At 38.1% G+C, this 16,713-nt stretch overlaps 1 protein-coding gene across 1 annotated transcript; it reads right to left on the reverse strand.

Annotated features, from left to right (window-relative positions):
- Positions 1–4,309: 4,309 nt before the first annotated feature.
- LOC130426550 (butyrophilin subfamily 1 member A1-like) lies at positions 4,310–11,765 on the reverse strand. The gene is made up of 7 exons (XM_056753389.1): positions 11,671–11,765; positions 9,863–9,935; positions 7,608–7,958; positions 7,240–7,512; positions 6,658–6,765; positions 6,207–6,302; positions 4,310–5,548 (listed from the first exon to the last, which is right to left on the reverse strand). Exons 1-7 carry the CDS (start codon positions 11,701–11,703, stop codon positions 4,992–4,994), a joined length of 1,491 nt encoding a protein of 496 aa, XP_056609367.1. The 5' UTR covers positions 11,704–11,765; the 3' UTR covers positions 4,310–4,991.
- Between the last annotated feature and the right edge of the window lie 4,948 nt (positions 11,766–16,713).

Here is a 16,713-nt window from a genome sequence, read left to right on the forward strand (position 1 = left end):
TACAATTTGCAGGACGGTAGTTCACCAGGTCCAGGGTTGAAGATCCCTCTGTATACAGTAATTTATGATGATTTATGATGATATAGTATCTTTCCAACAAAAGTCACCCATTACAATAAACACTTAAAAGACACAGACAGTCAAGAATAAGAAATGTGACCTCTTCAAAGTACTACAGAAGGTCTCTGCTGACACGCAGACATAGAAAACATACATGTGTAATAGCATAAGTAAAAATGTTAACAAAGATCCTTTTTCACGGGGCATTGCGGGTGTTTGACAGAGTTGCATCAGTCCAGCTACTCACTGCCTGCTGCATGCATTTCGTCAATTCATCAATTTATGTTCCTCAATTATAAAAAAAATAGCAGAATAACTCTGATCCCCATCATCTGGACACTATTCCCATCACTTGTCTACCCCTTGTTTACTGTCTTATTCCTTTGGTCTTGTTATTTGTCCGCTGTTGAATGTGTTTATGGTGTTGTGCTTTTTCCTGTGTCTCTGTGGATTAAATTATACCAGTTTGGAGTATCTGCTTGTCTTGAGTGTTTGCTTCACAAACCGTGACATCTGTATGTAAGTGTCTCTGTCGACACCTAGGGTACTTTACAGACTCGACTTTCACCTGAAAATTTAGATGTGCTTGTTTTTCTCAACAAAAACTAATCTGCTTTATAAATGGGTTTTTCATTCGGTCTGCATGAGTTTATTCAGAAATTGTTACAAAATCTAAACGATAAAACTAATATTGTATTGATGGGAGAGTCTACCCGCTACGCAAAGTCTTTTTCAGCACATCCCAAAGATTCTCAATAGGGTCAAGGTGTGGGCTCTGTGGTGGCCAATGAGTGAAAATGATGTATATGTTTCCTTAACCACTCTTTCACAATTTGAGCCTGATGAATCCTGCCATTGTCATGTTGAAATCTGCCCGTGCCATCAGGAAGGAAAGAACCCATTGATGGCATAACTTGATCATTCAGTCAACTGACCTCATTCTCTGGGCACATAACGTTGTTGAACCTAGACCTCAAATCCAATGGGAGGCTCTTACCTATTTGCTTAGTTGAATTCATGCTGTTGTTGACTGTTTTTGAACGGGCAGTGTATATAACTCTGCTTTATAAATGGATTTCTCATTCGGTCTGCATGAGCTGGTTCAGAAATTGTTACAAAACCAAAATGATAGAACTATATAATTACATTAACATTTAGTCATTTAGCAGACGCTTTTATCCAAAGAGTATTACAGAGAGGTCAGGGAGCAATAAGCGACATGTCAAACAGGAGCAATCACACAATAGGTACTGATACAAATAAGCCAAAGATAATTTGGATAATATCTACAGTACACATGGATGTCCAATTCACAGCATATCTTCAATACTGTAAGACAACAGAAGCCCTAGTTTAGGCACAACACGGTTAGCATATCTATAAATCTGGTCACCTACAGATAGTCATTCCACCACTTAACACACAGACACACACACACACAGACACACACACACACACACAGACACACTGCTCCCTCAAGCTTAATCTCAAACATTTCCAAAACATAGTGATATATAGATTCTCAAAACCAGATAAAGCTGTTATTTTATACTGGAAACAAAGAGTCAATGCCTAAACTGAGGACTAAAACAAAAGACACATGTTAAAACTATTGTTAATCATACATACAGTGAGGGAAATAATTATTTGATCCCCTGATGATTTAAGTTTGTCTACTTACAAAGAAATGAAGGGTCCATCATTTTTATGGTAGGTTTATTTTAACTGATAGAGACAGAATATCAACAACAAAAAATCAGGGGGAAATGTTATATAAAGGTTATAAATTGATTTTCATTTCAGTAAGTGAAATAAGAATTTGATCCCCAAGCAAAACATAACTTTGTGGAAACCCTTGTTGGCAAGCACAGAGGTCAGACATTTCTGATAGTTGGTCACCAGGTTTGCACATGTGTCAGGATATATTTGAGTCCACTCCTCTGTCAATCTTTAAGGTTTCTTGGCTGCCGCTCAGTAAATTGTAGTTTTAACCTCCTTCACAGATTTTCTATAGGACTAGGGTCTAGAGACTGGCTAGGACATTTAATGTGCGTCTCCTTAAGCCACTCTTTGGTTGACCATAGTGGTGGAGAGGTTGAAATGGGAGATACAGATTCTGTTGGCAGGCATCTCTTATATACATAAGATGATTTAGGAGTACTGTCTTAAAGTGACAGGACTAATCTGTGGGCCATGTAGGCACATAACCAATCTTTGGGGCCAGAATTCTTGCTTGTTGGTAGGGGATCGAATATTTATTGATTTATTTCACTGACTGAAATGCAAATCAATTTATAACCTTTATTTTGACTGATATTTCTGTTGATTTTCAGGTTCTATCAGTTAAAATAAACCTAAACATTATAGATCCTGCATTTACAAAATCAACTTACAAAATTACTTACAAAATCAGTGTTGGGATCAAATAATTATTACCCTCACTGTACATACATACATGCATACTGTACATATATTTACTCAGATCACAATAATTATTGGGCAGAAGAATATTGATTGAATTATTTATTTTTGGAATATAACTGACGGGGCAATTATGGTTAGTAATAGTCATAATGGCCTTATGGTTAGAGAGTCGGACTCGTGACCAGAAGGTTGCCGGTTCGATCCTCAGGCCCGGTGGGTAACGATTGCGGTGCCCTTGAACAAGGCACCTAACCCTAGATGCTCCCCGGGCGCTGCAGTGATATCTGCCCACTGCTCCGGGTGTACGTGTGTTCACCACTTGCTGTGCGTGTGTTCACTAATCACAGGATGGGTTAAAAGCAGAGGTCACATTTCGGGCATGGGTCACCATATCTGACAAATCCGTCACTTTCACTTTCATGGCGTGAACTATTTCTCCTTAAACATGAATCGATGAATGTTCCCAATCATCATTACAGAATGCTGTTTTAAGTTCAGCCATGTTCATTAACTTGCACTATAAAATTGTTGAGGTTGAAAGAAAATTATTTGTGATAAATTGACTCAAATTTCTAAAACATTTCATGTCACATTTAGTTTGGTTACATGTGATGTTGTGAGAATAAAATAATTTTTTGCAGAATTAAATTTTGTGTTTTACAAACTAACATACACATCTGCATGCAGGCTCCCAACTGTGCAGATTCATGATGTTCCTTATGTGTGATGTTTGTTCTCAGACATACAGCTACGACATATTCATGGCAGTACAGATGAAATGCATAGATATATTTGTTACTTTATCTGTACGGAGAGTGGATCAAGTAGATTGAAAGAGGCTTAAACAGAGGCTAAACTGCTGTGTGACGGGTGCACAGAAAACAAGAGAAAGTCCTCACTGCACGTCCCTCCTAACCTAGCGGGTCTAAGATATGCGAGGCTGTCTGGTGGTTGAAGTAAACATATTTTAAAGTGCAAACACTTGTCAGTATCGCACTCGTACAGACTCTTAATCTGCTGGGTAGAATTAAGTCCGTACAGAATGGTGAGCGATTTGACCAATCGGGTGAAAGGGGCGTTACAGCACCGCCCACATGTACGAATGCCATATTGAGTCCGAAATCGTTTTTTTAAACGACAAACGAAAAATGAAAAATCGGGGCGAAATCAAATTTTTCGTTTGTTGAACTAAATGAAAAATGAAAAAACGAGTCTTTTTTCAGTTTCCATTAATTTATTTAATATAGGATATCAAATGAATAAAACGTACACGGACCCTACTAAAACATTTAATAAATACTTTTAATGTTACTAAATCCAGACTACTTCCGCGTTTGTGGTGGGAAAAATCCCACTTTCAACAAATGAATGCAGCACTTATCCATTAAAATAGTATTATCTAATAGGCGATTAGATATTGCATTAAACTAAGTTAGCTGTGATAATATAAACAGAATAAAAGCCCAAATGTTTTTTATAACAGGTTGTTTTTATTAAGAAAAGCAATGAGAAATCCCACATTAAATTTCAGATGGATTATACCAAGCTCTCTATGACTCTCTATTGCCCCCATCTGTCATACATAGAAATAACACACATATATTTGCTCATCTACAGCTAATTCTACAGCAAATTATTGTACATTACTATAACACATACTTTTAAAAGTAGTAAACTTACTTTGAAGTGTAACATTTATTGACATTTATTTATGCTATCATTAAAGATCATTACAGTTGATCAGAGTAAGTTGAGTAAGTAAGGACAAAAAAATGGACGAAGTCTTTTATTAAAACACTGACCACTGTTGGTGTAGATACGACACATGGCTTCCACGTCATACAAGGAGACCCGACCCTCCGTATAATTCACAGACACCCCCACCCTTTGGAGCTTTCTTCTCAGGGAAAGGGAGACGTACGGATACCCACAAGCTCGATAGATCTTGTGTTTATGACACTTGTGTAACTGTAGGAATGACAGAAAGGTGATCATGTTTTAAATTATTTTCATTAAGAAATAAAAGCTGTTTCACAGTGTTGTGTCTGGGTCTATTACTCCTGGACAGTACTTCCCAGGCCTTAGAGAACACACTTTCACATGATACACAATAGGCCGGGGGACACAGAAACTGTAACGCCAATGTTGCAGCTCTTGTTTGTCTCCGTAAGGTATCTATCCACTTCTACAATCGCATCAGAAGTGGCATTTCAGTCTTGTTTGCTCTGGTCTGAAAGAAGTTATATATAATATACATATATTAATTGACATCACGACACTGCATTCACAACGATGAATAAAAATAATGAAGCATAATTGCTATGTGTGCCTTTAGGATCGGTCTGATGCTGTGCAGTATGCAATGTTCTGAAATGCCTTGGCATGGATGATGAGCTGTTTACATAAATAAGCTCCTTGTCACACACCAAGCATCTCACCTCCTAAATAAAGTTATATTAAATTAAGAAATGACATGCAAGAATATAATAAGTTAAAGCAAAAACTGTTCATGAGAGATCACTACAGATGATTAGTGAGGCACAGTTTTCACTCATAGAAACCTCATGACCCAAACAAAAAACAGGATATAGTTTCTCATGAAAAGCCTGACTAGTGTAAGTGTAGATATGACACATGGTCTCCACATCATAAAAGGAGACCCGACCCTCCTCATAATTCACAAACACCCCCACCCTCTGAGGCTTCATGCCCAGGGAAAGAGGAACATATGGATTCTCACAAGCCCAATAAATATCACTGCCCAAACCCACCGACCAGAATCCATTCTCAGGATTCAGACTGCTGTGGCCCTTCCTGTTAATAGATTCTCTGGCCACACCCACATACCACACAGGTAAGTCCTTCACCTGCACCTCATAGTAAAAACTATCTGAAGAGAATCCTTCATTTCCAAGAACACAGATATATTCATCAAACTTGTTGTTTTGTCCTTCATCTTCATCCTCGTCTTCAATTGGTTGTGTGTTTACAATTCTCACTTGTTTCTTATCAGGAGACACAATGAGAAGTGGATGAGCTGAATCAACATCCAAAGTCACATTTGCTGCATAATAAAGAGAATTCCCATTTTAGAGATGAATGTTGTAAGAATACTGACAATAATATTATTAATTTAAGCAAAACAAACAAACTAACTAACTAGGTACCTCACAAAGCGTATCAAGAAAAAGACTAATAAAACATGGATATATAGACAAAAAATAAAAACAGCATAACAAATTTCATGTGGCAAGAAAACCATAACCACCTGAAACATATGCAAGAAAGAATATACACATTAAAGAAACAATTAATCAGCCCCAAATTAAACGAAACCAGCCAAGGTAGGCTAAAAATGTAACCTAAACTTTCCTCCCTGTGAGATTTTCACTCCCTATAATTCTTTTTGGTTTATTCATGGGGAAGCTGCTTTCATGTTAAAGCGGAGGTTTTACTTCTTTAAATTAGGTAACAGTTTAGCTGTTTGAGCATAAACAACATCTATCAGCCTGTTTTCTGAGAATCGAGATGACAGTGTAAAACATAGGTGAAATATGTAATATATAAGCATTTTTTTATCGAAGTAAAGTTCTCTTGTTTAGCACATCATAAAATAAATATTGGATATGTGGTTAAATATTTAGCTGATCAAATGTTATCATATTTATATCATCATATTTATAGTGTATCGATAGTGGTTCAAGGCCATTAGATATTAATACCATTTATTATTCTCAACAGTTCCCTTTGTATTCTCGCCTCCTCTCTGTGGAGTCTCTCATTCTCTCTGTGCAGTCTCTGGTTCATAATTTGACGTTCTAAAGAGAAAACAGCATTAAAACTATGTTCTGACAACCACAGAAATAACACCTACCAACATATAACTAAGATTGTTTCTTAAATTGCCTTCTTTACATTATGACATTATCTTTACAGGATAGTTTGTGCAGTCTCACCACATTGCACATACCATAACACTGTGATCTATTTCAAATGGTCATATATTTGTTTATTTTAAGAGTTATGTGAAATAAAATATTAATTCAAATGGCCGAGTGCTTAACTGAAACCTAAAAAGTTGTTGAGATGCTCAATGTTGATAAAACAGCAATTTCCTTATATCTAACTATACACAATATTTGCATATATAAAATATAACAACATCAATATTACCTCTCTTTTTACAGACAAAAATTGTAATTAGTATAACACCAATCACACTGAGGACAGCACCGAATGATATCAGGACCACCGATGTTATCAATGAGTATAACATTTTACCTGTAAAACAAAACTCACTGTTCACAGTCAAAAATAACTTCCTGTTTGATTATGTGAACAATGATACAATTTTACAGTACATTAGGGCTCAAAAACAGTCAAATTATGTTTCACCACAAAAAAAAGGATAATAGATCTGAGGCTGCAAACTTTCTTGATAAAAATGGCCCCAGATATCATCATCTTGCATTTTCATGTACAAATATCCATTAAACTGTGTCAAATAGCAGTGCATTATTTTATAAAAACTTATAAGAAATTATATATTTCTCAAAATATATAATTAATTGGCTTTTCAACTGTCAAACGAAATTATATCAGATTTTCCCCCACCCTTCAAGAATGCTTTTGTGCCTCGAGGGGTCCCAGAAAGCTTTTACATTACGTCATTGACTATATTTATTTTTTGTCTATTCTACAGCATCACAGCAAGAAACCTTGCAACCATATACATTAGAATGAGTGTGTACTTACTTGATGTAATAATTTCAGTCTCCAGCATGTGATGTCTCATTTTGACTCTGCAGTGATATTTAGCGTCACTTCTATATACCGTGATTGTGTGTTTCACATTGAATCCATCCGTGTCTGTGTGCGTATCTGTAGATTTAGACGTTAAAGTGACTCCTTCACTGTCCAGCCACACAAGTTCAGGTTTGGGGTTCCAGCCTTTAGATTCACACTGTAGATGAAGACCACCAAAACCATCAAACCCATCTACAGTGATGACTGGAGCACTCCCTACAGCTACACCACAAAAATAAAAATTAACATTAAACAGAAACACAAGGAATGTATCCTAACTTAACTCATTCAATGTGAGTATTAACAGGTTTGCTCACCTTCAAGTCTGACATCAACAGTGATGTCATCATACCAGGATTCAGACTGAACAAAACACTTGTAAAGTCCTTCATCAGATATTTTGACTCTTGAGAGTTTGAGCGACGTGTTTCCTTTCTCTAGTTCTTCTTTAAACAGTTGAGTTCTTCCTCTGTATGACTGAAGCTGATCTGTGTTTCTGTCTTCATGATCTTCATACAGATGAACTATTGAGCCTTTTTGATAAAGTCTAGACCATTCGACTCTCATGTTCTCAGCACTGATGTTGGCTTTGAGAGAACACGGCAGAATCACATCTTCACCAGATACAGTCATCTGAGGAACTTTAGGACCCACTAAATCAAACTTGTCTGTAAGAGACAGAAAACATACATTTAAGTGTTGTTGTGTGTAGCTTCAGCATGTTGATATGTCTCTTAAAGAAAAAATACATGAATTTCACATACAGTGAGGAAAATAAGTATTTGAACACCCTGCTATTTTGCATGTTCTCCCACTTAGAAATCATGGAGGGGTCTGAAATTGTCATCGTAGGTGCATGTCCACTGTGAGAGACATAATCTAAAAAAAATCCAGAAATCACAATGTATGATTTCTTAACTATTTTTTTCTATGATACAGCTTCAAATAAGTATTTGAACACCTGTCTATCAGCTAGAATTCTGACCCTCAAAGACCTGTTAGTCTGCCTTTAAAATGTCCTCCTCCACTCCATTTATTATCCTATATTAGATGCATCTGTTTGAGGTTGTTAGCTGCATAAAGACACATGTCCACCCCATACAATCAGTAAGAATTCAACTACTAACATGGCCAAGACCAAAGAGCTGTCCAAAGACACTAGAGACAAAATTGTACACTTCCACAAGGCTGGAAAGGGCTACGGGGAAATTGCCAAGCAGCTTGGTGAAAAAAGGTCCACTGTTGGAGGAATCATTAGAAAATAGAAGAAGATAAACATGACTGTCAATCTCCCTCGGACTGGGGCTCCATGCAAGATCTCACCTCGTGGGGTCTCAATGATCCTAAGAAAGGTGAGAAATCAGCCCAGAACTACATGGGAGGAGCTGGTGAATGACCTGACAAGAGCTGGGACCACTGTTTCCAAGGTTACTGTTGTCAATACACTAAGACGTCATGGTCTGAAATCATGCATGGCACGGAAGGTGTCCAGGCCCTTCTTAAATTTGCCAATGACCATTTGGATAATCCAGAGGAGTCATGGGAGAAAGTCATGTGGTCAGATGAGACCAAAATAGAACTTTTTGGTCATAATTCCACTAAACGTGTTTGGAGGAAGAAGAATGATGAGTACCATCCCAAGAACACCATCCCTACTGTGAAGCATGGGAGTGGTAGCATCATGCTTTGGGGGTGTTTTTCTGCACATGGGACAGGGCGACTGCACTGTATTAAGGAGAGGATGCCTGGGGCCATGTATTGTGAGATTTTGGGGAACAACCTCCTTCCCTCAGTAAGAGCATTGAAGATGGGTCGAGGCTGGGTCTTCCAACATGACAATGACCCGAAGCACACAGCCAGGATAACCAAGGAGTGGCTCTGTAAGAAGCATATCAAGGTTCTGGCGTGGCCTAGCCAGTCTCCAGACCTAAACCCAATAGAGAATCTTTGGGGGGAGCTCAAACTCCGTGTTTCTCAGCGACAGGCTAGAAACCTGACTGATCTAGAGAAGATCTGTGTGGAGGAGTGGGCCAAAATCCCTCCTGCAGTGTGTGCAAACCTGGTGAAAAACTACAGGAAACGTTTGACCTCTGTAATTGCAAACAAAGGCTACTGTACCAAATATTAACATTGATTTTCTCAGGTGTTCAAATACTTATGTGCAGCTGTATCATACAAATAAATAGTTAAAAAAATCATACATTGTGATTTCTGGATTTCTTTTAGATTATGTCTCTCACAGTGGACATGCACATAGGATGACAATTTCAGATCCCCCAATAATTTCTAAGTGGGAGAACATACAAAATAGCAGGGTGTTCAAAGACTTATTTTCCTCACTGTATGCAGAAATACACATGAGAATTTAGACCAAAATGTTCCGAAACCTTATGTTTCATATGTGCCATAAGTTAATTTCATATATTCTTTTCTCGTTCTGTTTAACCGCGTTCTTAAAAGAAACAAAATGTGCATTCAATGTTCACTCTTTTGCACTGTATGAAAAATATAAATGCAAACATTATGCATGTCCTTTTAGACAAACCGCTTGTTAAAAGATTTGAATAATTACCTGCTCTTGAATCTGTAATTCCACTAATAACGAGTAGAGTCACACATATGAACTTCATCACTCCAAAACACAGCTGCTCAAAAAGGTCATAAAAAAAGAATTGGTTTCAGACAAAACACAACATTTTATCTTCAGTCCTTGCAACCATTTTCTTTTACAATATAACGGATCAAAATGTAAATGACTAACTCTTGCTGGAAAACACTGGCCAGTGAGGTATAAAAAGGTATTAATAAGGCGTGTAAACGCCCTCGGTACCTCCTCAGTAAAAATATTCATACAGGTCTTCCACTCAAACGAAACGATTATACAACTTTTCTTTCACTGTCTTATTATACTGTACAGACATTAAACGTTATTCACAACATATTCAATATAAGTTGTAAAAGTTTAAACGTATGCATAGATAGTAAGCAGTAGCGGTTTTAACCACAACGCAAACCATGCAAATATTGCCCCGCTTGCTTGGGGACCCCCTAGTGGCCACAAGTGGGTAAATCATTTGATGCTTTTGAAGCTATATGCCTGCGTACGCTGCAACGAATAACAGACAGGTGAGATAAGGTTGAAAAAAAACACTCAAAACTTTTATTTCGGGTGGGTTACCCGCGCTTTGACGCTCAGCCAGTACATTTAAAGGAAGAACATTCCTGTGGAGCCCTTCATAAAACCAAGACGTCTTAAAATTACTGCTGTCTGATATTGTGAATTATATTTCGCTGTTATTAGATGCGTCAGGTAAAATTCGATGATAATTAAACCCTGGCTCCGTACAGTATTAAAAGAAAAGTGTAAAGTATGTTTTAATGACAGACAAAAAAGCTGATTTGAGACCAGTGCCTGATTTCCCTGGAAACCGATAGGTTGCTTGTAGTGTTACCATATACTTGTCAATCTGTTTACATATAGAAACATATGCCTGTTTCTAAAGCACTTCAATTACTTGCAGATTTGTGTTTTGCTTAATATTACATTGATAGGACTAATGCAATTGTTGTAATTGCCTAGTCTACGTCGTTTTTTCATTATGTAGATCACCGCATCCATCTTATGTGCTTTTAGGGATGAAAATATATTTGATACACCTCAAAGTGTATTCTTAAAAAAAGTGGAATGTGAGTTCAACATAGTCTAGAAAGCGTGCACTGAAATCCTGAGGTTTCTTTACGATTTAATACAATTAATTCCAGTAATATTTACTTAATTTGTTTTCATGCTATTTAGTTTAAATTATTATCGATAGCTCAAATTGTAGTATTACATTTTAAAATATCAAAATTTGCCCCACAATATTTGGAGTATTGGTGCCTCCCCTGGCATAAAAACACAACCATGAAGCGCACATATCAAATATTTGATTTCATAACAAAGGAGGTTTATTTTTATGCCAAACCGTTATGCCAAAAAAAATTGTGTGCTGTTATGTGGTTCAAAGTCAAATAAATCTAAGTTATCTCACTCAATCCATTTGCCCTAGTAAATATTACTGTTGTGCAATTCAAAGAAAAATATGTTAGCATGTATGTATGGCCTCAGGTCTTGACTTTGCTTAGGGCCCCCAAAATGGTTAACACGCCCTGGTAGTAGTGCACCTTCAAGTACACTTTTCAAGTGTTTTTTTCAGGAGAGAATGAGCTACTGTTTAATGTCAATAAAAAACACAAAGTGTAAGAGGCAACACAAACTCAAGAGAAAGACGCCATAAGGGTAAAGAGATTTTTATGGTAACAATTTTACTTTACCATACTGCTCCAATCTCTGACCCATGTTCGACTAACAATTGTTAAGGTAAATGTTTGATGACTTACCTTCGGTTCTACATTAAGTGTGTTAAAAATCATCGGTCGAGTCTGAATAAATTCCCGATTGTTTGGTTTGTTCTTTAATAGCCTCAAACAGGAACTTTCACTTCCTCTTATTACACCTCACCTTTACATACCTTTCACTTCCTCTTATTACACCTCACCTCACCTCAACCTACCTTTCACTTTCTCTTAGTACACCTCACCTTTCACTTTCTCATATTAATCTTCACCTTCCCAGTTAGTGGTGTGTGTCAAATGCGTATGTAATAGAATCAAAAAATATAAGTATGAATGTCGCCAAAATGCTTGTTCAATTGTTATTATTTTCTATGTTGTTGTCATTTATGTTCTATGTAAGAATATAAGTGGTGCAATGAGAACACCTACAGGTCATATGTTTAAAACATAAATTGATTGTTAGCCATTTTCTTTTCAGTTCAGTTTCGAGAGTGGTCACTTCGACATTGCGGAGAACCGCATATGAAACTCCTCCCCTTTTTCATTTTTCCTTTAGTCTTATTGGGTAACGGCAGTAAAAAAACTGGCCAATGGTCGCAAGAATGCAACAGTATGCAAATACTGACGAATCTAGACAGTATAAATACAGTGCATGTGACGACAATCCTCAGAATCTACTTTTTCATTCTGCCATCGTTGAAGAAGCAACTGGATACTTCTTTCACCGCATCCGATGGCTTCATACTGTTGTCTTTGCGCGGGTCCCATTGACCCACCAGATACTCACAAGCACTGGATTGCCTGCCTGGGCTTGGCTCACGCGAAGGCTGCATTCTGCGAGTCTGATTGCACACACTGTGTGGACCTGCCGGCGCGTGTCTTAAGAACTAGCAGGAACATCGCTAGCAGACTCATAGGGTCGAGGCTCACTGCCACCAACGAGTCGCTGGTAAATCTACCCATTCCACGAGGTAGCGGCGACGGTAGTTGTCTCAAAACAGAGGCTATCTCACTGGGTGTTGGACGCTATTACCTTGGCGTATGAGAGTCAGGGAAAGAATTGTCCCTTCAGTATCAGAGCTCATTCGACTAGGGCTGTCGCCTCTTCGTGGGCCTGGTCTAAGAGCACATCTATTCAGGACATATGCGGAGTGGCCGGCTGGTCTTCGCAGAACACCTTCGCCAGGTTCTACAGATTGGACGTGTCCTCTTTGTCGTCTTAAGTCCTCTCGGTGAATGCTGATCACTCTTTATCTTCTACCTTATAATCGCTTATGTTACACAGTTGTTGCCGCGTTGCTGTTTACGCTGTGCTTTGTGTTCTTTTATGTTCACTGTTATATATGTTCACTTACTGTTGTGGTGTCTGCCCTGTTTCAGCGCAGCCTGCTGCATTTGTTGGGTTTGGATATGCAAATTTGGCAGGAGCACGATCTAGCAGTTAATTGGCCTGTTCAGTGATTAAACAGTTCATTGGCCGGTTTAAGCTAATCAGCTGTTGACTCTTAGAGCGATCTCGCGAATGGTTAAAATTGTATGCTTCCCATGCTGGTGTGTTTTAATTATAGGTGGGCATAGATTATTTTTTCTTATCTATATTAATCTCACTGTAATCTTGGAATTAATCTAGATTAATCTATTTTAAAATGGCTCATTTGAATTCTACCGAAGGCATTCAGAATATGTGTGCTACCCAAATAATGACTGAAAGTAAGTCTTTGAGAACAGGTTTCTCAAGCCAGGTGGCGCATTAGACCAGGGGCTCTGTGGCATTTGTCATTTACACAGCAGTCTGTCGTGTTAGCATGGACAATGAGTTAAGCTTTTATTCTGCGCATGCTCAGAATTAACATTCTTGTGCGCGCAGGCAGATGACATCACAGACACATGACATGGCTTTGCTACTCATATAATAGGATATGCTCAACACTCCCACTCAAAGACATGTTTATAGCTGTAGTGATAAACAAAATTAAAACAATATTTAATTTTCAAAATTAAACATTTTACATATTGGCAGTTTTTCTACAAAAACAATAACAAAACTTTTCTGCCAATTTACGTTACTCTCCAAAGAAATACTCCTTGAACTTGTCAAACTTAGTCTTTGTCACTGGCTTGGTAAAGACATCAGCTACCATGTCAGCAGTAGGACAGTACTCTATAGATAGTACCCCTTCTGTGTGTGCTGACCGTACAAAGTGATACTTTATATCCACGTGTTTGCTTCTCTGTCTGCATACTGGGTTCTTTGATAAAGCTATCGCCCCCTGATTGTCCTCGTATATTTTGACTGGTACATGTAGGCTATTACTATCTATCCCTTTAAGTAGTTGTACAAGGTACATACTCTCTTGAGTTTGCTCACAATCCATTTTAGATCAGGTCTAGTACATGTCATGATGTATATTAAGCTACCAACTATCTCTCTGTACACTGTTGAATCAATAACCTCTCCCTCATTGTCAAAATTTAACTTTTGACCTTGGTTTGCATTCGGACATTCCAAATTTTGCCAACATCCTCTCTATGTGTCTCTTTTGAGTAATCTTGATCTCTCCTTCACTTTGTTTAAAGTCAATGCCCAAAAAGTGTTTAAGTCGGCCTATATCTTTCGTCTTAAACCTTTTCTTAAACCTTTTTTTTGCATCACTGAGTAAAGTGTTGTTAGTCGTCGCTATGATAAAGTCGTCTACCCATACTAACAGAATCACTTTTTCTCTGTCAGATTCTCTGCTGTAGACACAATGATCAGCATAATTTTGTACAAAACCATTTTCTATAAGGTGATCATGCAATAACATGTTCCAGTTACGCCCTGACAGTTTTAAACCATACAGATTTATTGAGTTTGCACACTAAGTGTTCTCCTGTTTTTGACTTGATCTCAAAACCTTCCGGCTGCTCCATATATACCTCACAGTCCATAGGAGCATGAAGGTAAGCAGTTTTTACATCCATTCTATGTAGGGTAAAATCCTCTTGTACAACCACATCCATCAATTCTCTTACAGATGTCATGTTAGCTGTTGGTGAAAAAGTCTCTTTATAGTCAATTCCTTTTACTTGACCATACCCGTTCGCAACATATCTGGCTTTACAAGTCTCAGATCCATATGGGCTCTCTTTTACAGTTTATACCCAATGACCTCCCACTGCTTGTTTACCTCATGGCAGTGTAGTTAGATTGAAAGTCTCATTCTCTGTCAAAGAAGTCATTTCCTCTTTCATTGCGTCAACCCACATTTTTGATTTCTTAGAATCCATAGCCTCTCCAAATGTTTTCACTACATAAAAAGCCACTCTATAGAAAAAAATCTACATTTTCACTTTCGTCATCATTACACTCAACTTTACACTGGTAATCCTTTAAGTATTCTGGAGCTTTTCTCCGTCTTGTAGGATACCTCATTTCTTCCTGTTCTCTCTGAGTGCTATCTGTCTGGGTTTGACCTGCCTCGTCAGTCTCCTCAACAATGGACTCTTCACTTTCCTTAGGCTCTGCCTGACCCTGGTTGATTACTTTTGGTAGTACATCTACATAACGCCCAATGTCGTTCTCCACGTCATATTCTGTCTGAGTTTGGCTATCTGCGCTACCATTAATGAATTTTACCAGCCTATGTTTTAGGAATTTTTCTGTCTTAGAATAATACACGTTATATGCTGGACTATATTTATCGTAGCCAACAAAAATTCCCTTTTTACACCTAGAATCTAGTTTCTTCTTCTCCTGCTGATACACGTAACACTCAGAACCAAATATATTCATGTTAGATAGGTGAGGCGTTTTTCCTGTAAAAACAAGGTAAGGTGTCTGCTCTAGCCTCTTACTGTAGCACCTGTTACAGATTTGAGCTGCTGTCTGTACAGCATATGTCCAAAGTTGCTTTGAGAGGTTACTCTCCAAAAGCATACATCTTGACATCTCAAATAAGGTTCTCCAACCTCTTTCGGCAGTTCCGTTTTGATGAGGTGAATACGGTGCACTGGTCTCGTGCCTTATCCCGTTACTCCTAAGTAAAGACTGGAATTCCTGTCCCATAAACTCCCTTCCGTTATCAGACCATTTTCCATATGGAGCTACGTCTGCTATGAATTTTTCTGTAGCTTTTGTTGTCACTCTTTGCTTTGATTAAATATGGAAAAATCATCAGTAAATGCTATCGCATACCTGTAAACATCTTTATCTGCTGGTTCAATAGGACCGCATAGATCTATATGCACTAGCTCTTATAGTTGTAGCTTTAGCGTCTGCTTGTCTATTTCTGCTTTGCGTAAACTTGCCCTGTGTACAGTCGTGGACAAAAGTTTTGAGAATTACATAAATATTGGAAATTGGAAAACTTGCTGCTTAAGTTTTTATAATAGCAATTGGCTTATACTCCAGAATGTTATGAAGAGTGATCAGATTAATTGCATAGTCCTTCTTTGCCATGAAAATTAACTTAATCCCAAAAAAACCTTTCCACTGCATTTCATTGCTGTCATTAAAGGACCTGCTTATTTTCAGTAATCATCTTGTTAACTCAAGTGAGAATGTTGACAAGCATAAGGCTGGAGATCATTATGTCAGGCTGATTGGGTTAGAATGGCAGACTTGACATGTTAAAAGGAGGGTGATGCTTGAAATCATTGTTCTTCCATTGTTAACCATGTTGATCTTCAAAGAAACGCGTGCAGCCATCATTGCGTTGCATAAAAATTGCTTCACAGGCAAGGATATTGTGGCTACTAAGATTGCACCTAAATCAACAATTTATAGGTTCATCAAGAACTTCAAGGAAAGAGGTTCAATTCTTGTAAAGAAGGCTTCAGGGCGTCCAAGAAAGTCCAGGATCGTCTCCTAAAGAGGATTCAGCTGCGGGATCGGAGTGCCACCAGTGCAGAGGAATGGCAGCAGGCAGGTGTGAGCGCATCTGCACGCACAGTGAGGCGAAGACTTTTGGAAGATGGCCTGGTGTCAAGAAGGGCAGCAAAGAAGCTTCTCTCCAAAAAAACACCAGGGACAGATTGATCTTCTGCAGAAAGTATAGTGAATAGACTGCTGAGGACTGGGGCAAAGTCATATTCTCAGATGAAGCCCCT

Source organism: Triplophysa dalaica, chromosome 7, assembly GCF_015846415.1.
Source record: "Triplophysa dalaica isolate WHDGS20190420 chromosome 7, ASM1584641v1, whole genome shotgun sequence".
Classification (NCBI taxonomy): Eukaryota; Metazoa; Chordata; class Actinopteri; order Cypriniformes; family Nemacheilidae; genus Triplophysa; species Triplophysa dalaica.